Below are 22115 nucleotides of genomic sequence, written 5' to 3'. Positions count from 1 at the left end.
AAAGATATAAACCATAGGAGCTATTTTGTTTTGGTGATCAAGACACTTAGTGGGTGTGATCACATTTAGGTTTGATAGCTGTACTATTAAGAGGGGTGAAACTCGTATCGGAATGCGGTTATCAAAGTGCTACTAGATGCTCTAACTCATTGCATATGCATTTAGGATCTAGTGGAATGCTAACACCCTTGAAAATGTTTGTGAAAATATGCTAACACATGTGCACAAGGTGATACACTTGGTGGTTGGCATATTTGAGCAAGGGTGAAGAAGTTAGAGGTGAAAAGGAGTTAGTCTCGCTGGTCACAAGGTGACCGGACGCTGGTCCCTAAGGAACTGGAGCGTCCGGTCAGTTGTAACAGCGAAGATGCTGGCGTCGGTCAAATGACCGGACGTTGGGTCGCTCAGTGACCGGACGCTGACAGGGTGTGTCCGGTCCTGTTGTCGGGCAGCACAGAGAAACGTCACTGTGTGACCGGGCACTGGCAGGGTCCGGTCATGCATGACCGGACGCGTCCGGTCGAAGAAAATCATTTCTGAAACCTTACTGGAAACGACCAGACGCTGGAGGCTGAGCGTCCGGTTAGTATTGTGCGCTGCGTCCGGTCAACAAATGACCATTGAGATCTGACGAACAGTATTTGAAGCAGGGGACACGTGGCGTGAATCACGTGACCGGACGCTGAGGGCCAGCGTCCGATCACCCCGCGTTGTGCCCAGTGAAAGGATACAACGGCTCTATTTTGTGGAGGCTTCTATTTAAGCCCCATGGCCGGTTGAAGCTCATATCTTTGGCCATTTTCATTGACATAACAACCTTGTGAGCTTAGCCAAAGCCCTCCCACTCATCTCCATCATTGATTCATCATCTTTGTGAGATTGGGAGAGAATCCAAGTACATTGCTTGAGTGTTTGCATCTAGAGGCACTTGGTGTTCGTGTTTCGCTGCGGGATTCACTTGTTACTCTTGGTGGTTGCCGCCACCTAGACGGCTTGGAGCAGCGAGGATCGTTGAGCGGAGGGTGGTGATTGTCTCCGGCTCCGATCATGGTGATTGTGAGGGGTTCTTGACCTTTCCCCAGCGGAGAGCCAAAATGTACTCTAGTGGATTGCTCGTGGTTTGTGTGATCCTCATCTTATGTTGGTTGTGCGGCACCCTTTTGAGGGTTTGGCGTGTGAAGCCAATTAGTGCATGAACTCTAAGTGAGTGAATCGCCACAACGAGGACTAGCTTGCCGGCAAGTAAGTGAACCTCGGTAAAAAATCATTGTGTTCATCATTGATTCCGAGGTGATTGGCCTTCATTGTTATTCATCCTTGTGATTGATTGGTTCCTTCATCTACACGGCAGTATAACTATCTTAATCACTCTCTTTACATTACCGCAAACTAGTTGTCAAGCTCTTTAGTATAGCTAGTTGTGAGAGCTTGCTTGTTTGGTTAGTGTGACTCTTTAGTTAGTCTTTGAGAGCACACTAAAATATGATAGTGTCATAGCTTTTGTGTGAATAGACATTATCTAAACTAGAATTGTGGTAGGTAGCTTGTATTTTGAGTAGGCTAACGCAACACTTGCTTCGCCTTATAATTGTCTAACCATTTTGTTAAGTGTTGTTGTAGAAATTTTATTAGGCTATTCACCCCCCCTCTAGCAATTAGGACCTTTCAGAGGTCCACAAATTGGAGAATTTGTGTAAGAACCAAAGATGGCAGCGGGAATGGAGGCCCTAACCTCCTAGTGTCCTCCGGGATTCGATTTGTGACATGTTCTTGTGAATCGTGTTTGTGTTCTTCGCGTTTTCCCTTTCTCCCTTGTCTTGTGTTCGATTCGTCGTTTTGAGACCGTTTTGATTCCTTCCTTTTACACTAAGATGAACTAGGACGTGAATTGAGTCTTTTCACTGAAGGATTTCATCTAATTCCTCACGAGTTTATAGATCGGGATGAATCAGCTTTAGGGTTGGAAAACCGGCGTTCTTCGGAGTTTCTTGATTTCCCGTTGATTGGCTTCAAATTGGGTGATGATCTCTTAGGGGTAGCTCACATATTGCCTTGTGACCATGTGGTTAAAATTTGGTGGCAATGGGTTTTGATTTGGTTTTATGATTTCCTTGCTTCGGGCGATTTTCGAGCGACTTTGTTCATGCTGATTTCGCGACCCGCAGACAGTCCGCTCCTGACCCCGGACAATCTGCTGTACTGTTCATGTCATGAGCAGAAGGTCTCTTTCGGCCGTGTTTTGCTGCTCCGAACGCCGGACAGTCTGGGACCTCACCGCGGGCAGTCCGGGGTGGCTGCTGAAGCGTGTTCAAAATTGTTTCAGCAAGTTCGTTTTCTAGTGTTTGCCTTGCGGACAGTGCAGGATTCAACCGCGGACAGTCCGCCATTGTTCTTTCTGTCCAGGTCAGAACTGTTTCTCATCGTTCGGTTTTTGGGAGTTGAACGCCGGACAGTCCGGGACGTGACTTGCAGACAGTCCGAGCTCCCTTCGGCAGGCAGTCCGGGCCTGTGCAGATTGTGCTGTTTTCTCTCGTTCTTTTGAGCTCTTGTTTCCGTTGGTTCTCAGTTCATCCGCTGTACTTCTTGGTCATCATCAAAGGTACACAGCCACCCGTTGGCTTGTGATCATAACGATCTCACGTGCGTTTGTTCTTTGGGTTATGATTTTGGGACAGCGGTTTATAGTTTCGAAAGAAATTGATGCTCACATTCACACACTCCCTCTGGTCGTCGTTTTCGGTCCTTCAAAAGGTAAATCATAACGGAAAGATAGAATCTCTGTCACTAGCTCTCATAGAGTACATAACTTTGCTGCATCTATCCTGCACGTTTTCCGTGGAGCCGGTCAACAATTTCAACTATAGATGGTCTATTTTTCTGATTGACATCGACACATTTGAACCCGATATCAATGCATGCTTTCACTTGCTGAAGGCGATCTGCATCTAGAGACATGTACTTGATGGTTATGTGCTCATCTGTCCAAGTTCTACGTACCTGCACAATGGAAATCATGAATCAGCTTGGTGGTTAGCTAATTAAAGAGAATTAAATATTACTAGCATAACAAAAATCCTTGATCGAATCCGGCATGCAACCTTTACTATTACTTACACTAGAAATATATTCCCTTCCAGATTTGTCTTTCTCGTCGCAACAGTTCTTCTCTCTCGTGGTGATCTCAATAATCAGGACACCTAAACTATATATGTCACACTGCCACGAGATTTCACCACGGAATAGATATTCTGGAGCCATGTACCCTCTGAAAGTCATTGATATCAGTAGCATAACAATCAGAATTAAAACTTACATGATATTAGGTAATGGAACTTACTTTAAGCCCGCAACATTTATAGTGTATAATCGGGATTGTTCATGATTGAAGAACCGTGAGAGACCAAAGTCGGCAATCTTTGGCACCATCTTATCATCTAACAATATATTGTCAGGCTGAAGATCCATATGAACAATACGACCATACTCTCCCTCGTGTAGGAAATGTACACCCTGGCAAATGCCCTTAATTATTTTGAAGTGTGTGTCCCAGTCCGTTCTATTTGCTTCATCTAAAGGAAGAAACACGAACTATATAGTATAAGTATTATAAACTTTGTTACAGATATACAGTCTACCATCACCACTCTTTATAAGGGATATATACTAGATTATTTGCCTCAATGCAAATTACTGCTCTCTCCGTTTACTACTAGTTGTACCTTTTGAGGGATGAACATGAGTTATGTAAGTATTATTATGAGCACCGTTACATTGTATCATCACCACTGTTTCCCACACCATTCAATATGAAACACATTGTAGTATTGATGAGTTTCAGTATTATTCCCATGGCCTCGATCAAAATACATGTTAATTCTTAATAATTTCTATGTTATATACTGTGGGTTGCCTTTGCATGCCAGCAGGAGCCGATTTTTTCTAGAAAAGTTTATTTCATTCACATTTTGTAGAACAATGAAAACATTTATAAGTCTTTCGACATTTTGCACAACATAGTTCAACGTTTTCAGTATACTATTTCACCATGTTCATATATAATCTGAACTAGTTTTCAAAAAGTTGAAATATTTTTTCCCTGAAAAGACAAAGATAATAAAATATAATCAACTTGGTTCTCATTTTGTTTCGTTATAAAAAAAGCATGGTGCATCAAACGGATTTGTAGACTGCAGACTCATTGTTTCATATTAAAACTAATTATTCACCTACCCACCCCATCCGATCAGTTATACTTACTGTATATAGTATCTCCTATAGAAAACTATTGACGAATATTGTAAGCAGTTTTACTGCATGTAAGGAAAATGGCACCTATCTAGAGTATTAAGTGATTTTGGTCAATTGGACTGATGTTGTGCGCTAGTTGACAGATAAGCCTAGTGCTCGGCAGCACTTGTATCTTACTTTTCTGCATTTTACTTTCCTTGACTTATAAGCCTTTGTAACAAGAATATGCTCAGCATCCACTTTAGTGGTTAGAAAATATGTTAGAGCAGGTAGAAAGTAGATGTTGCCCTCTGCTCATAAAAGCAGGGGGCACACAGGATAAGCCTTTGCATTTCCTTTCAATCCAAGCGGCCAAGGGCCAAACTATCCTCTGATGGTTCCTAAATCTAAATCTAAGATCTATTTTGGGCCAATAATTGGTATCAGAGCCTTAGGGTTCTTGAGTTGCGAGCGCCATGTCCACCGAGAGCCAGATTGCCAAAGCACACGACGCCGCCGGAGGAGGAGCAGTCGTCAACCCCACTAGCGGTGCAGTAGGTGCCAGGGCCGGCAACCGCGCAACGCGCCTTACTGCCGCGGAGGCAGCGACCGAGACGGCTAGGCAGGCAGCGGCTGCAACTCAGGCCAAGATGGAGCGGGAGGAGCCAGAGCTGGTGGGAGGAGGATCACGCAGCCCGGCTAGACGCCGCCGCTAGTCGTCGTCACCAGAGCGGCATCGTGGTCGCCGCGGGCATTCTCCGGTGCTGCAGACCGTCTACCGTGACGCCGGAGTAGGGACGCCATGGCCGATGCTCACCAAGGTGAACTACCATGAGTGGAGCCTGCTGATGAAGGTCAAGTTGCAGGCTCGGTGGCTATGGGACGTGGTACACGTCGGTAGTGTTAGCTACGACGACGATCGTAGGGCGTTGGAGGCCCTGTGCGTCGTCATCCCCACTGAGCTCGCGCACCTCCCTCGCCAACAAGGCTACTGCGAAGCTGGCGTGGGAATTGATCACCGCGACACGCGTCGACGGAGATCGTGTGCATCGTGCAACATTGCAGCGCCTCCGAGGGGAGTGGGAACGCCTTGCCTTTCAGCCATGTGAGCAAGTCGAGGACTTTGCCCTTCGCCTGACCAACCTGATGGAGCAGATGGTGCGCCACGACAACACCGACCTCACGGAGGAGCGTGCGGTGGAGAAATTTCTCCGCTGCATACCGAAGAAGTATGCACAGATCATCATGTCGATCGAGACGCTCCTCAACTTCGAGCAGCTCACCGTTGAGGACGTGACCGGGAGGCTCAAGGAGGTGCAGGACCACAAGGAGGGGCCTCACGCCGAGCCGAGCGCCGCCAGAGGCAAGCTGCTATACACGATGGAGCAATGGCGCGCCTTCGAGAAGAAGAAGGAGGAAGGAGCCGGCTCGTCTGGTTCCTCCAAGGACCGTCGCCGCTGACCACGTGGTGGGAAGGAGGAGGAGAAAGGACCCCAAGGCTAGGCTGGCCTTGATGGCGGCACTGCCGGCAGGCGCAAGACGATCTGGGATGACACCTGCCTCAACTGCGGCAAAGCTGGCCACTAGGCCAAAGACTATCTGTCGGGGACCAATATTAGGGTACTCGAAGAGGAGGAGATAATGGTCATCAACACTGATTCATCCGAGCAATCAAGTGCGTGACTATGGCTTCAACCGGGCCCCAGGTGCGCAGGCTCCGCCTTGCCTGACTACTGAGGCACGGGTCTTGCCTCGACCGACCCCTAGGGCGCAGGCTCTGCCTCGCCTGACCGCTGGAGTGCGAGCTCCGCCTCGCCCGATCGCTGGGGTACGGGCTCCGCCTCGCCCGACCACTGGGGGGTGAGCTCTGCCTCGCTCGACCTCTGGGTCGCGAGGCTCCGCCTCGCCCACTGGGGGGCCTCCTTCGCCTTGCCCGACCTCTGGGTTGGGGGCTCTACCTCGCCTGACCCCTTAGGCGCGGCTCTGTCTCATCCAACGGAAGCCCATACCGCCGCCAACCACTCCCAGTCCAAGCGTATGGGCCTGGGTCAAGGTTCTGACACTAGAGAGTGGGCAGGCATGCCTCGATGTAACACATGACTAAGACGGGCCATACTGGAGAGCTCATGTCTAGAACAGTGTCAGGCGTACTAGCACTGTTCTACCTAATCCTTGCACGGAAACTGACGGGCGCGTCAATTCACCACGCCATCCACATGGACGGGATTGACCACCATGATCAGCAGCTGACGTCGATGCGTGGCTCCAGTGATGAACAGGGCCACGACTTGGAGCCATCCCTGTTGACATCTACAAGACCGGCAGGACCCGCATATGGGAGATGAAAGATGGTGCGACCTGGAAGACCTTTGACTTCTCTTCATCTTTCTCCTTTTTCCCTTGTAAACCTGCTCCTCCCCTTCGCCTATAAAAGGGGAAGCAGGACACCCCATGAAGGGCACGCCTAAGACATCTAAGCACGTCTCCACACACACTTCAGCACACCTGAATACGCCTTAGCACAGTTAGCACGTCTCCTCACGCCTTAGTAGAGCACGTTCACTTCCTCCTCTAGAGACTTGGGACTCTTTCCCTCTCTCGCCTATTTGTAACCCCTACTACAAACTAAGTGCTGGTAACACAAGTAGCCTTGAACTGGACGTAGGGACATTTAGCCTGAACCAGTATAAATCCTTGTGTCTTTTGAGCACACCATCTGAGCCAGACGCGCAAATATAAATTTACTCGTCGATGACTCGAAACACCGACACTGCCGCCTTCCTCCACACCGTGGCCACCAGGCTCACATTGCGCAAGCAGAGGAGTAGGATGCCACCCTGTTCCTAGCACATGGGTGCATCGAGCTACAACAAGACATAGGGGAGGGGGTGAAAGATCCAAGCTTTTCCCTTTTTGGGTTGGCTAGCTTCGCCGAGCTCCACCTCAAAGAACCGCGCACCCACGCCTTCCTCGACAAAGGTGCCGACGATGACAAGATCAATGGCTGGTACCTCGACACCGGCGCTATGCACCACATGACTGGTTGGCGGAGTTCTTCTCTGACCTAGACTCCGGCGTGAAGGGCTCCATCAAGTTCGGTGACGCCTCAGCCGTTGAGATCAAGGGAGTCAGCTCGATCATCTTCAAGGCCAAGACCAGGGAGCACCGTCTCCTCACCGACGTGTACTACATCCTAGCCTTAAGGAACTCCATCATCAGCGTCGGGCAGCTAGATGAGAATGGCTCGCGAGTGGAGATTGAGGACGGCGTGCTGCGTATTTGGGATAGAAGCCGCCGTCTTCGCGCGAAGGTGAACCGGTGAAGCAACTGCCTTTATGTGCTTCATGTGCAGGTGGCGCATCCCCTCTGCCTTGCCACATGCTAGGACAACGAGGCATGGCGTTGGCATGAATGTTTCGGGCACCTCAACTTTGAGGCCCTGAAATAGCTCGGCAAGGAGGAGATGGTCCGTGGCATGCCCTGCATCGACCACATCGAGCAGCTCTGCGACACCTGTCTGGTGACCAAGCTGAAGCGCCGGCCCTTCCCACGTCAAGCCTCCTACCGCGCCACCGAGCAGCTCGAGCTGGTGCATGGTGACCTCTGCAGTCCAGTGTCACCAGCCACTCCTGGAGGTCGATGCTACTTCCTACTGCTCGTCGACGACACCACCCGCTATATGTGGGTCGTGCTGCTCGATTCCAAGGCGACAGCTGTAGACACCATCAAGCACCACCAGGCAGCCGCTAAGAAGGGTGTTCCGCATAGACAACAGTGGCGAGTTCATGGTGGCCGAGTTTGCGGCGTACTACGCCGACGAGGGGATTCAATGCTAGTACCCCGCGCCCTAATCATCGCAGTAGAACGGTGTGGTCGAGTGTCGCAATCAGATGGTGGTGGCAGCGGCTCGCGCCCTCCTCAAGCAGCGCGGCATGACAGGCTGCAATCCGGCCCACACCCTGATGGAGGAGAAGCTCAAGCTGAGTCAGGAGAGCATGGCAGAGGAGGTCGATCCAACCCATTACCGGTGGCTGATTGGGAGCTTGCGCTACCTGGTCCACACACGGGCAGACCTTGCGTTCGCCGTCGGGTACATGAGCCGGTTCATGGAGCAGCCGACGATGGAACATCTGCAGGCCGTCAAGCGTATCCTGCTCTATGTGGCGGGCACCCTCGACAACGTTCTTCACTACGAAAGGGCCCCCGACACGGCGTGATTCGTCAGTTACTGCGAAAGCGACCTCGCCGGCGATGTGGACACCAGTAAGAGCACAACCGGGACGATGTTCTTCCTCAGTGATTGCTTAGTCAGCTGGCAGTCCCTCAAGCAGAAGGTGGTGGCTCTCTCAAGCTATGAAGCAGAGTACATCGCCACCACTACTGCAGCAACTCAGGCGCTGTGACTATCAAGGATGCTGGCAGAGCTCCTTGCTAGGAAGGTGGATGTGATTGAGCTGAAGGTGGACAGTAAGCCTGCTCTAGCTCTGGCCAAGAACCCTGTCTTCCATGAGAGAAGCAAGCACATTCGTATCAAGTACCACTTCATCAGAGACTGCTTGGAGGACGGGAGCATCAAGGCCAGCCACATTGCCACTACTGATCAGCTGGCCGATATTCTCACTAAGTCGCTGGGGAAGTCCAAGTTCCAAGAGATGAGGGAGAGGATTGGGCTACAGTAGATCGCTTCCAGTGCCACAAGGCTTAGGGCGAGAATGACAGATAAGCCTAGTGCTCAGCAGCACTTGTATCTTACTTTTCTATATTTTACTTTCCTTGGCTTCCAAGCCTTTGTAACAGGAATATGCTCAGCAACCACTTTAGTGGTTAGAAAATATGCTAGAGCAGGTAGAAAGTAGATGCTGCCCTCTGCCCATAAAAGCAGGGGCACACCCTTGTATCAGGACAAGCCTTTGCATTTCCTTTCAATCCAAGCGACAAGGACCAAGCTGCCCTCTGATGGTTCCCAAATCTGAATCTGAGATCTATTTTGGGCCAACACTAGTATATAAGGTTTTAGTCCTAAGATGCAAGGATGGACTTGGGGGAGGTGACGGTGGTGATTGTGTGATCAACACCTCAAACAAAGGTCAAGGAGTAGTCATAAAGACCCTAGAAGAAAAGCAAAGCAAGAAGTCCAGGGGATTAAATGGAAGAAGCCTGTATGAAAATACGTGAAGAATTGGAATTCAGCGGGCACCAGAATGCACTACCTAAGCACCAGACGTTGGTTGACTACAGTTAGAAGGGCTGAAAAACATAGCCTTGCCTTAACTTTTGGTGGTTATTAGAGTGCACCACACTGGAGTTCAAGAGACAGTGGTAGTTGGGAGGCACAATGGAGTAACGCAGAAGGCACCGGAGCTCTCTGGTACCAGTCACCGGAGAATAAAGGTGCTAACACAGAGGCTATGCAGAAGCATCCTGATCTCACCGGAAATGTCCGGTGTTGCAGCAGACACCACCATCAGAGTTTAGGCCATCCAACAGTTGGTAACTGTCATTCTAACGGCTAGTCTATGTGGCAGGCACTGGAGCTTTCCGATGGACTCATCGAAGCTCTCCGATGCACGCTGCTTTTATGTAATTTGAGACTATCGGCTAGTTTTGGAGTTTGGGGCCATATATATACTCCTTTGCCTTGCCAAATGAGGGTAGCTGGAGTCGAGAAGTTGCTAGTGAGTTGAGACTCATCACGTAGTCCTCTACCCACCAAAAGTGCTTAATGAGGATTAGGCTATTAGTGTTAGTGTTTTGTGAAGTGCTTAGAGTAGTTAATTGTTAAGTAGTGCGGCCATACCAGAAAGATAGTCGCGAAGGCTTCCCCTGGGTACATGTTCGTAGCAGAGTACACATTCATCTTTGTCAACAAGAATAAATCTTGCATTGTGTTCCACAACCTTCTTTGTTATTTGACGGCAGAACCCGAGCAACTTTACTATATTTTCATGTTGTGCAACTAAAAGATTGGTTGCCTCATTGTCAAATTGTCTGCCAGCAGGAATTTGCAGATTTTCCGCAAGCTTCTTCACACAAACCACTAGGCCATTTTGCAGAATTCCCTGTTGAGTTTTCACATATGCTTTAAATTTGGTATGTTTCCTGCTGTACAGTCCTGAGAAGGTACATAATATTAAATCATAATAATCGTACCGTATAGAATGTTCCAAATGCGCTTGTACGGAGTATTCGGTCTTTAGAGAATCCTGACGTAATTTCAGTGAAAAACTCTAGTGGCAGTTCCTTCGGCAATGTACTTAGAAGACTTGTCTCGTTCTGTGCGCTTTCCCCCATACTAGCTTCACCCACCATTTTTGAATTCTGAAAGTGTTGGATTTCAGCTGCAGAAACATATGAACTGCTACTAGAGTGTACAGTACAAAAACATGGCTATCTGTTAAGAGCATGTAAAGGACATAGTGGATACTTTGTCACCAAACTAATGTCTGCACAGGTGCTTAATTGAGTTGTTCTGAATAAACAACTCACAGGGTGTTCCAGGATATGCTTTGCTTTGCTTATTATCAAAGGATTAACATGAGTGACTAACTATTTAACATTATTAAGAGAAAATAATACTCCATACTGTTATTTACAACATAATAAATCTCTTTGAAACCATGGATATACAAGAGTTCTTGAGAACGAAATTAAAACGCATGCTAAGTTGTACATGCTCAGACCATGCAAAGTTTTCTAAACGAATTGAAAAAGCTTTCGTAACTAAACAGCATAATCAAATCACTAACCTGAATTGATCTTGCAGATGGTACTCTGATTGAAAAGATCGGTGTGAGACACGGAGAGGAAAGGCGAGGCAGGCTAGCTAAGAGCAGGACCCGGTGTGGTAGGTAACGCTTATCAAGATCGATGGGAACATATATTATGGGGAGTGTGTTCAGGGTCGGGGGTAGGTGGGGGATCTTGTTAGATTGGGCCGAGGGGAGCTGCAAGTTGACTTGAGGTCAAGGGGCTTCATAGTTGGGGTGCATGTGCTGCTTCAGCGAGCTGGGACCGAACCAACGATTCTCCCAGAGTGGACAACTTGCCGGTGGCTTGACGACGACCGAGAAAACGACCCCACATCTAGGGTACCTCCAAGGCTCCAACTGTTACAACTTACTCCCTCCATCCCACGAGAAGTGTCATTCTCTGTTCCGAATGAGTCAAATGGCTTTAACTTTAACCAAACACGTATAAAAGAATATTAATATTTATAGTATATATTTATATTATTAGGTAGATCATTGAATTTATTTTTATATTAAACTTATTAGAGATATAAATGTTGCTAATATTTTTCTATAAATCTAGTTAAATTTAAAAAAAATTGACCCGCATGGAACCCACATCGACACTTACTTTAGAACAGAGAGAGTAGAATTGTGTCCATATCACTTGTCACATCATGTATAGAACATAAAATAAGTTATTCGCTAGGCCAACTAGTAATAGTGGGCCCTAGACCCATGTTATCTCTTTCGGCGTGGCAAGCGCCTGGATGTCCGAACAGACGCGCCTATCCGGATGCCTATGTAGCTCGCCTCCGTCTGTCTCGCTTTGAGTCGCACGTGCACCTCGCCCTCAACGCTGCGCCCGTCGATCCTCGAGGATGGACAGCAGCGGAGCCCGCCCTCGCCTCGCTCGCGCACCATGCACCCCGCTGCGCGCTGCTCCTTCCCCCTGGGCGGGACCTGGTATCCGGCCCCTAGCTCGTTGAGCCTCCGTTTGCCGGTCCCCAACTCTGTCGCACCGCATCCCCCGGCACCTGGGCCGTGCGCCCTTCACTCACCGTGCCCACGTGAAACACTTGCAATAAGAAACACTTGAATATAACATATGTCGGACACAGATGAAACATTTGAAACATACTGTTGCAACATATGTGTGAAACATATGCAACATCCAGATAAAATACTTGCAACATATATGTAAAACATATACAATATTTAGATAAAATACATCGTACGTCTAAAATAAATGAAACATCTCGGAGCGGCACGACCATTTACTCCATCAATGGCATGTCAAATCGCCATTAAGTGCACAGCACGACCATTTACTCCATCAATGGTATGTCAAATCACCATCAAGTGCCTGCGCTGGACACCCGTGGGAGGGGTGGTAGAGAAACCGCTGCTCACTAATAAGAGAAGTATAATAACAGACTGTAAGCCGGCTAAATGCTGAGGTGGAGGAGAGAGAAGAGAAGCGGGCTGTAAGCTTACAGCCGGCTTGGGCACAAGAACCAAGAAAGTCTGTGAGAGAGACAAGTGGGCCATGTATTAACTGTAAAGAGCTAACTATTATATGAGTGGGCTGAGAAAAGGCTACAAAAAAACCTTACCGCCAGCAAGCCGGCTGTATTATTAGCCTTGCTCTAAGGAAGCCCCACGATAGCCCCGGGGCTGCGCCAGCCTCTCCATCAGGGATTCCGGAACCCTCCCCCCCCCCCCCCCCCCCCCCCACACACACACACACACACATCACCGGCCAACAATACTCCGAGTTGGTGATACTCGATTAATTTGGAGTTTTTAGCAGACACCTTTTTCTGTGAACTTTAGTTTAGCAAAAAGACTTCTTTTTTCTGAACCTTGATTTAGCAAAGACTTGACTACAGCATATTATGGTTAGGTGAGTTGCACCCTTTCAGTTGAAAAGGGAGCGAACTCCACCTTTTCGGCCTGTTCGCTGGTTGGTTTCTGGGCTGGTTTGGACTGGCTGGTGCTGGTTTATTGTGAGAGGAAAACACTGTTGGCTGACTGGTTTGGGCTGGCTGAAACCAACAAGCGAACAGGCTCTTTAAGTTTATTAAGGTTTAGGTGACTACAGCATATTAAGGATAGGAGTCCTGTGGGCCAGGCGTGTTCCTTTCTACCGAGCGTGATTAGTGTTAACAGGGAAATTTGAAATTCCATCTCGGTTTGAGGTAATATACCCAATCGCTTCACTGAAAAAAACAAGATGAAACACTATTCCGACTGATTTGTTGTTTGAGAAAAACACTATTCCAGCTGAAAAAACAAGCTGAAAATACGGATTATAAGAGAAGCGAACAGGGCCATAATATACCCTATGAAATTTGAATTTCCTTGTCAGATTCTAAAACTCTTAGGCAAACTATCTTTGTCAACGTTCAGATTAACGGAAGTCGTAACTCAACTCTGCAAACTTCTCATACTGGCAGATATCTCCAGATGGAATATTTCATAGGCCATTGCGCTCCTGACAGTGAAACAAAGTTGCATGTCTCCTGCAGAAGCTCCCACTACAAGGGCTTAACTTTTCTGCCAAATCATCTCTCCTGCATTAAAAAAACAAACTCAACGTGATGAGTTTAGCTTCTTTTTTCTCACAAGCATACCGCTCAATGTTCATGATCTTGTGCTACACCACAATGGGCTTACTGTCAAGTGTGAACAGTTAGTCAACCATGTACCATTAGACCAGCGATCAACATGAGATTAAACAGCAATCTTGCTACCAATATAAAATGCTCAGACAAAAGTACATTTTTACATATTTTTGCAAGAAGACAAATAAAAGGCATGTACATAATACTACACAAGGGCAAACAGAACTCAGGGTACAGTTGCTACTACGTTACACGAAACTACAACACAATTACTAAATCAATGCCCAGGTCCAATCCATACACATGCATACAACAATAAACCCTTCTTAAAGAAGACATGATCTCAAAGTTTCGAGCACAGAGCAAATGAACTGGAGTGAATGTAACTATGATGCTCTCTTAACCATGTTTAGCATAGGATAAGTGCCAATTATCTTGACTTCATGGAGGCAGCAGATATTTCAGTTACGGTTGGCATGATGGATGCATCACTGTACTTGATCAAGCGGTAGAAAAATAAAGAAAAACGATGAAAAGAGTTCTAACATTGTGAGCTCAGCATACATCCAGTTCCTCCATCTTCAAAGGAGGTTTCCTTGGATGCTCATTCAGTTGTCTCTCCATGTCATCCTTGAGTGTATTGTCATGGGAACCGAAAAGCCATACTTCCTTGAGTTTCAGTTTAGAGAGATTCTTCACCTCAATGAACTTCAATGTCGACCCACTACAGCAGCGAGCCGTCAGTAGCTCAAGATTTTGCATTGCTTCGGATCCAAAGGATACATTTAACTTTGAGCTGCAAGTAATCTCGAGGATCTTTAACTTTAAATAACAGCGTTGCTGTATTCCATTCACCCAGACACAAAAATCAAGCTTGCCATCAGCACCATGATGTGGCTTGACAGAAAGACGTAGAATACTTAATTCTTTTATTTCCCCAAGAACATTAATGACTTCAACTTCTTCTGACATGGTTATCTCCAGTTCCACCTTTGTGAGTTTGGGAAGATCTTTGATCCATGATGGCACTTGTTTTACAAGACCGCATAGCTTAAGGCTCTGAAGGTTCTCTAGAGGTTTCCCCTGAGTTTTCTGCTGAGGCTTCTCCTGGGGCTTATGCTGAGGCCTTTGCAGAGTCTTCTCCAGACCCTTCCCCTGGGGCTGCTGCTGAGTTTTCTTTAGAGGCTTCTTCAGATGCAAGGAAATGTTATCCAAACATTCTTCATTGCCCTTGCTGAGCCACACTGACAAGGATTCCAGACGGACATGGCATGCGATGGCAGCACAGAACTCCATGCAGTTTTTCTTGTTGACACTGAACACTCCAAGCTTGCGCAATTGGGTAATCTTCTTGAGCTCTCTGAGGGAGGCTTTGCCCCCTGCAAGACCAGCATTGACAACACCAAGTGTGTGCAGAGCAGTCAGCTTGTCGATACCTATTGGCACCTCAACACCAACTAATTGATGAGATCTGCATGGTGTTGATGGTTCCCCTGCTGGGAAAGTTGTGCCAGCACGGATGTACTGCAGTTTCTTTAACTTGGTGATAGATGCTGGCAAGGTAACTATGGAGGTATGCCTGACATCCAGAGTCTCAAGCTGCCGTAACTCACCCAATGAACTCGGCAGATGGCGGATCCCACTGCTTCCTCGCAGAGATAGAAACTTGAGACGAGGAAGAAGCTTCACCATTAGCTCGAGGTCTTTATCTGTCACACCTGTTGCATTCTCCAGATCAAGCACTCGAAGCACCTTCATACTTTTAGAGATGAAGAATGACTCCCACTCCCCAAACACTGTTAATGACCGTAGACGTGAAAAATCAATGCTTTCAAACACAATCCTGTCTCTGTCCCAGCTGCTCTCTATTACAAGGTGACGTCCTGTGCGCCGGGTGGTTGGAAGGCAACGCCCCTTCAGTGCAAAGACCTCCAGTGCAAATATAATATTCTCTTCGTCTGGACGTGAGATGATGTATTCGTGGAAGAAAGCACTGACTTGGCATTGGATCATTCTCATGTGTGTGATGGCTTTGCACATTGGTGGTTGGATCATGCTCAGGTTGACGAGCATTGAGAAGAGGATCTCCCCTTTCTCCTCTGCAGTAGTGTCTTTAGTGTCCCTGGAGTAGCCCTCAGCAACCCATCGCATCACCAAACGCCTCCGTCGAATGATTTGGGACCCAGGGAATATTGACATATAGAATATACATGGCCTTAGGAAATCTGGGCATGTACGGAAGTAGGAATGCATCCAACCAAACAGATCTCTCAGACCACCAAACTCAGGGTTGCTCTCAAGCTCATGCATAAATCTGTGATTAAGCGTTCTAGTGCTCTCCATACATGTGACTGTCTTGGGTGCCAAAAACTTAGCTACAGCAACTATTACTTTAGGAAGTCTACCACACTTCACAATAAGTTCTTCTAGCTCTTTGTCATCTGAATTCTTTAGAGGTGATGCCTGGTTTTTATTTTGTACCTATTGTAAAGAAATTTGAATGATCTTAGTCATTTTGGTAAACACAAAATACATTAGGTATTTTCTTTGTTATATAAAATGGATCTTCATGATGAATTGCACTTGATACATTAAAAAGGCCAATGGAACATGAAACAAAAATAAAATGGTCAAGTGAGGAAACATAGAATTATCTACATACTATAAGAATCCTAAAAAATATTATATGCATGACATGGCCAACATAAATGTTTTGTATCTATGTGATCAATCATAGTAAAAATAATGTGGCCACACATATACATGTGTACCATTGGGTAGATTATTAGTAAAATAATTTGGCCACACAGGATGATGACACACCTATTTGTTTCTCAAAATTATTTGAATAAGTGCACTGGATTATAAATGCTTGATTAATTGAGAAGCACATGTCAATATCCCATGCATGAGCATGGTTAAGAGTATACATAATCCTTTACATCATGATGTTCTTCCTAAAAACCATACATGAGTTCCATGTTAAGGAAAACAAAGCTTTGTAAAGTCAAGTAACAACTTGTGAAATGGAGAACTAATCTTAACACTTTAGAGAACAGATACATGGTTCACCTCCTAAATTTCTGTTTGAGCTCTGTATTGTGTTGTGAAATCAATGAACAGAACAGTTTGTGTTCCCCCACCAACTACTAGTATGGTGTACACTAAAGGTGCTCTCCAAATTAGTAGTTCCAAATAACAATCTATTTGTTAGACATTTATTATTGGAAAGAAACTGATGTAGAAAATTGAAATACAAGTGGCAGATTTCAGACAAACTTATGAGCTTTATGGTGCAAAAGCATATCATCCCTTGGCAGACAATAAACCTAAGAAAAAGATACAGCACCCTGTTTTGATTTACTCTCCTACATGCTATACTTCTCGGCAAACTAATTGCAGTTTCATACTTCCACTAGATAGATTGCTTGGAACTGTTGGATGACACATGTTTGGAATTGTTGGCAATATGATAGAAAAAACCATCTGCATTCCTCAGCATTGCGTGGACTAAGTTTAATTTTTTTACTATTTTTGCAAACAACATTCAAACTCCTGTAAAATGGCAAACCATCTATCTAGGATGCAGCCGTGAACAAAAGATTATTGAGTATCGACCAACATGATATGGATGAGATGGTAATCACTCCTTATTTTTTAATGTCCGTAACTGTGGGTGAAGGAGAAACAACAGGTAGTTGTGAATGAGATGCTATGTTTGTGGTAAGACTCATGCAGGACAATAGATTCAAGTATCTAGAAAACATGAATGTTTCTTATGATTAAGAATACCTCTTTTCTAAAGAGATCAAAGGATGCTTCAGCTTCTAGGCCCTTCACGTTAAACACAACCTCTTCATTGTCTGCGCAATATGTGGCAATGCTTTCTTCGGTTGTGATGACAATTATAACACTCTTGGAATGTCTAGATACCAGGGAAGGTTGTATTAAATCCCATTCTTCTGTAGACTGTACATCATCAATAACAACAAGACACGGATGTTCTTTTACAAGCTTATGGCATTCCTGAATAGGGTCTTCGATTCCCATGGCTTCAATAGGTTCCGAATGAAAATCCAAAAGTAAGCTCCGAGAGAAGTCCCTCAGATTGAATGGATGGGACACCAGAACCCAACCATACTTGTCAAATATTGGGTCCTTTTGAAGCATTCTTTCATAGTACAAATTTCTGACTAGAACTGATTTCCCAACACCTGCTATCCCCCACACAGACATCACTTGCCAATCATTGAAACGTGCTGTGGTCTGATAGTTACGAAGTTCATTCATTTGTGACTCACGTCCAACAAGGCTAAACTGGTCAAACCAGCAACTGGCTACAACCTTTCTTGAGGTCGGAATTCTGTGATAGGAAGTAAGACCTCCCCCGTGATTCACTTCATCCTCCATTAATATCTCATTGTTGCTTGACATTACCCTTCCAGTCTCCTTGCCCTGAGGACCCTGAAAATAAAAGGCAAGGAGAGAAGGGAAAAATGAAAGAGTTACTAGGAGAGAGATTTGGAGTTTTGGACTGACCAACTAAAAGTTATAATATAATTCCTAACCCAGTTCTCATATTTTCTCGAGATTAGATCTATTTTTGATAGATTGAAGTGTTTTTTGAATTTCATGCAATAGACTGTGAAATATATTAAGTAATAAGTACAAAGAATCCATAAACTAGTCACTTGTCAAGTAGATAGCAGTCGTTTAATTTTCTTTACAGGCAACCATTTTAAAGTTTTTAACTCGTGACACACATTGAGTAAATATGTGACACCTATAGAAACTTACTTTATATGAATTTATTTTGACATTAGAAAACATAATGACCAATACCGTGCATCAGAGAGACAGAGACTAATGTCCAAAAAAGAGCTACATATAACAGAAATATGTTTTTTTCATAAAAGTGAATTCACTCTGTTCCTATCTCACCTCCTTGAAGAAGACACATACAGGGTGCTCAGCTGAGTACTGTTTAAGCTCCAACACTTGGTACGAGTGCCCAATACACAAGCTTGCGATTTCTCGTTGCTCCGTTGACACGATCATCCAGTTGCCCTTCTGCCTATCGGGTAGGCATGCCCTGATGGCATCCCACTCTCCCATTGTGCACACATTTTCCAGGACGATTAGGTACCTCTTCTCATCCACTTGCTTCATGAGTTCTTCAAGGAGCCCTCCTTGCTTTGCTCCTGTTCTCTCCATCCTTTTCAGTTCGGCTACATCTACAGTGGTTCCTTGTTGTAAGCAAGAATTTGTATAGAACTGAGTCACTAAGCTCTGCTGGAATTTGTGGGGATTGAAAGGATATGTTAACCTGATCCAGCCACGGCATCCAAAGTTTTGGCAGATTTCTGGATCTTGGTAGGCTTTCCTGATGATGGCTGTCCTACCAAGATCACCACTTATCCCCCACACCGAGATCACTCCAAGATCACTATTTTCCTTGGTGATCAACTGTGTGAGATCCCCTACGCCTTGCTGCTTTTTCATGGTGTCCCTTGCCTCAACAAACATGTCACGTGCTGTTGCGCCATTAGCAGGGCTGGTTGTGGGTTGTTGCTGCATGACTGGTTTGGATCCAGAGTCACCGATGAGGCTGTAGCGTGAGTTTCTTTTGCTAACATCCTCAACCCTGGCCTTGATCTGCTCTATCTCGGTGACTACTGCATCTATGGGTAGCGCCGATGCTGCCATACATGATGGTATGAAGCGGCGCCACCAGTGGGGCCGGTTATCCAAGTGAACAACAAACTCAATGCAATCCTCCGCATCGTAGGCTAGGTCACGGACCTGCCTCACCCATGTCCTCACCACGTTGTTCTTGGCACGCTCTTCATTGGCCACGTTGAGAAAGGAGTGCATCATCTCAAATTCACCTGTGATGAACACAAGGTCCCTCTGTGCACTCTGCCGCAGCTTTGACTCTTCCTCAATAGCCGACTGGGCCTTGGTTAGTACCCCCTCCACCACAGACTTTGCCAATCCAACCACAAGATCCGCCATTGCACGCTCCCTCCCTCTGCCTCTTTCCTCTCTCCCTCCCTCTCTCCTTGTGCTTCTGTGTCGTAGCAGCTAGCAAGTGATGCTGCTAATGTAGTAGAATTGCATTTTTTGAGTTCCCAGAGATGGGACTAATGAAGGCAAGACCAGCTCCAGCTGTGAAACAGATAGACATTATTGTTAATCAAGGCTGGCAGGAACTGTGGAATGAGTCAGGTCAATAAAAAAGTAATCTAGCTGTACGCTCAACAACTTTGTCTCGCCAAGTGAGCCTCTTGGTCAAGGGATCTGCACTGCACCTAACCCAATGTCCTAATAAAGAAGTCCTACTGGAAAAAGAAAAATTTGTTAAAGTTGGAGTGTGGGGCAACTGATTGCACATGTTGTCACATGGGGCCAAATGACCTCTTAAGAACAATACAGTTGTTATGCCTCCAGAAGAAAAAAAACAACAATATTTTTCTACAAGAGAAACCTAATCCGAACAGTTGATTAGACACAATTTTTCTTAACCAAAGTGAAAAAGCATCATACTAAGTCAGAAATCGTTTTTACTATGAATTAGTTGCAATCAGCTAGCTGCGAAGGAGGTAGAAAACACCCTGATGGCACTATTGATGATGACTTCGTTTTGCATATCTTTTGCTAAACTAACTTTTCTTCTGAGGTACTGTACTCACCTAACCAACTAATAAGTACAACGTATGGTTACCGAAACAGGTTTGTACGTTGTTTTGCACAGGTAATATTTCGAAAAATTGCCAACTGAATGTCATATGGAGCAGTAGCATCAGGTCAATCACCTATACTGAATTACTGATATGCTCAGCTGTATTTGCTCTCCAGCAAGGGTATTTTTCTTCGGAGAAAAACTCTAGACACACTATAGTTTGTTAATCTAAGCGATGCATTTGTCCGAAACATGATCCAGGTTTTACACCCTTTGGTCAAACACAGCTCCCCTCACCCATTTATGCATTATACTCTGTTCGTTTAATACTAAATAACAAGGCTACTAATGTTCAATTTCAAAACAATTCAAACACGTACAGTACACTGAAGTAACTTCGGAACTAAACTAAACGGATGGGGAACAACCAAGTAATACCCTATCTGCATGTACAGGTCTGCATCTACAGCCAATATCCGGGACAACTTGGACCAGAGCTCTACACTGCTCCACTGCGAGCCGCTAATCAGGATTTGGAATCAACTACTCCTGCAGTCAGCCAAACAAGAGAAACACAGTGCGTTTCCATACCCCGTACCTTGCGCAGGACAGGAAGGATGCAAACGAGGAGCGGCAGTGGCAGCGCCCGGGAAGGACAAGAGCCAGAAGCCCTTTGGATCAAGCCGCCACGTGATTCATCACACCGGCTGCTACCACAGCTTGCTTCTCCTCTTCGGGTTTCGGGGCCAGCTGACTCGGGGCGGCAGTGCCTAGGCTGGCTTGTTGGGACCGGCGGTGGGGCGGGGCACCTTGTAGAGTGGAGCGGCGGAGAGGGGGATCTGATGGGGTCGAGTGATTGGTGCTACGGGCGGGCAACCGGGAGGGAGAGCGGGGATGCGGCCGCCGGCGGTAGCGTGGATTTGGGATTTTGGGGCCGGTGGTGGTAGGAGCAAAGAGCGGCAGCGGGCCAGCGGCGTTGAACAGAACAGACAGGAGACCATTGACCAAGGAATTTCCTTGCTCTACTACTTGCACGACACTGATACTGTAGATCGTTTTTCTTTGGCTCTTTTTCCACCCTTTTCAATTTCCTTATTATTTTGTATCTTCTCCGCAATTACTGATGGAGTGATGGAAATTCCTTGCTACTTTGCTAGCACAAATCTTAAGACAAGCTAGTCTATCAACTAAAAAATTTTATTTTTCAAGACTTTGTATTATCTCGATGTAATAATTTTGAAAAAAACGATAAAGTCGTTCTTTATTATTGGAAAAAGACAAGGCTAGGTGGACAAAGCTTTGTGGTCTCTAAGCATTTGTAACATGTCTAGATTTTTTATTTTCTTAATTGTGAAGTAACATGTTATATGGTGGTACGAATCAGTGTTTCCAAGCTTTACGGTCTTGAGTTTAAACCTCCTTTTGTCGCCTTATATTGTTTTTCCACTTTTTTCCACTACCAAGTGCTCATCGAGCGGGCATGCAGCCACCTTCAATTCAGACATAGCGACGTCGTCTTATATTGTTTTTAGTTTTTTTTTCACTATCGAGTGCTCATCAAGCGGGCATGCGGCAGGCTCCAATTGAGACATGTGGTTCACCGGCAGTTCAAATGTCTAGAATCCAGTGAAAGGACAAGGCAAAATTTTTTTTGCAAGTTCTTTGTTGGTTCAACGTGCATAATAAAGCCTCCTTTGGCACGGCTCATCTAAAACGGCTTCACCGGTGAAGCCAGAAAAACTGGTTTTTCCTGACTTCTAGTTCATTTTAATCCCGGCTTACAAAACGGCTTCACGCTACAGTGCCTCGATTTGCGCAAAATAGATGAAGCTGAAGCCGGCATAAGCCGTG

The 22115-nt window shown here is 46.0% G+C and overlaps 2 protein-coding genes across 4 annotated transcripts; both read right to left on the bottom strand.

Moving 5' to 3' along the window:
* Positions 1–2759: 2759 nt before the first annotated feature.
* LOC136486776 (cysteine-rich receptor-like protein kinase 26) lies at positions 2760–11233 on the bottom strand. Of its 2 annotated transcripts, none has more exons than XM_066483771.1 (6): positions 10974–11233; positions 10378–10545; positions 10025–10286; positions 3338–3434; positions 3115–3265; positions 2760–2997 (listed from the first exon to the last, which is right to left on the bottom strand). In XM_066483771.1, exons 2-6 carry the CDS (start codon positions 10534–10536, stop codon positions 2818–2820), a joined length of 849 nt encoding a protein of 282 aa, XP_066339868.1. In that variant the 5' UTR covers positions 10537–10545; positions 10974–11233; the 3' UTR covers positions 2760–2817. The 2 variants fall into 2 exon arrangements, with proteins under 2 accessions (XP_066339868.1, XP_066339867.1); XM_066483770.1 differs by having other exon boundaries at positions 3338–3569; positions 10974–11231.
* A 2066-nt stretch (positions 11234–13299) lies between these two features.
* LOC136486775 (disease resistance protein Pik-2-like) lies at positions 13300–21247 on the bottom strand. Of its 2 annotated transcripts, XM_066483769.1 has the most exons (5): positions 20863–21247; positions 18524–19750; positions 17375–18046; positions 14129–16063; positions 13300–13531 (listed from the first exon to the last, which is right to left on the bottom strand). In XM_066483769.1, the coding sequence occupies exons 2-4, from the start codon at positions 19595–19597 to the stop codon at positions 14138–14140; spliced, it is 3672 nt and encodes a 1223-aa protein (XP_066339866.1). In that variant the 5' UTR covers positions 19598–19750; positions 20863–21247; the 3' UTR covers positions 13300–13531; positions 14129–14137. The 2 variants fall into 2 exon arrangements, with proteins under 2 accessions (XP_066339866.1, XP_066339865.1); XM_066483768.1 differs by lacking the exon at positions 13300–13531 and having other exon boundaries at positions 13698–16063.
* Between the last annotated feature and the right edge of the window lie 868 nt (positions 21248–22115).

The sequence above is a fragment of the Miscanthus floridulus genome, chromosome 10 (genome assembly GCF_019320115.1).
Source record: "Miscanthus floridulus cultivar M001 chromosome 10, ASM1932011v1, whole genome shotgun sequence".
NCBI classification, from domain to species: domain Eukaryota; kingdom Viridiplantae; phylum Streptophyta; class Magnoliopsida; order Poales; family Poaceae; genus Miscanthus; species Miscanthus floridulus.
The sequence above is the reverse complement of the archived record's forward strand: the minus strand, read 5'-3'. Positions and strand labels throughout refer to the sequence as shown.

Coding starts and splice junctions, on each gene's coding strand:
- LOC136486775 (XM_066483769.1), bottom strand. CDS start 19,597: ATGGCGGATCTTGTGGTTGGATTGGCAAAGTCTGTGGTGGAGGGGGTA. Junction 18,047..18,523: donor TATGTGTCTTCTTCAAGGAG/GTGAGATAGGAA, acceptor TTTTATTTTCAG/GGTCCTCAGGGCAAGGAGAC. Junction 16,064..17,374: donor TTGATCTCTTTAGAAAAGAG/GTATTCTTAATC, acceptor TCTTTACAATAG/GTACAAAATAAAAACCAGGC.
- LOC136486776 (XM_066483770.1), bottom strand. CDS start 10,536: ATGGTGGGTGAAGCTAGTATGGGGGAAAGCGCACAGAACGAGACAAGT. Junction 3,570..10,024: donor CCTTCGCGACTATCTTTCTG/GTATGGCCGCAC, acceptor TTCTTCCTTTAG/ATGAAGCAAATAGAACGGAC. Junction 2,998..3,114: donor GAAGGGAATATATTTCTAGT/GTAAGTAATAGT, acceptor TCCATTGTGCAG/GTACGTAGAACTTGGACAGA.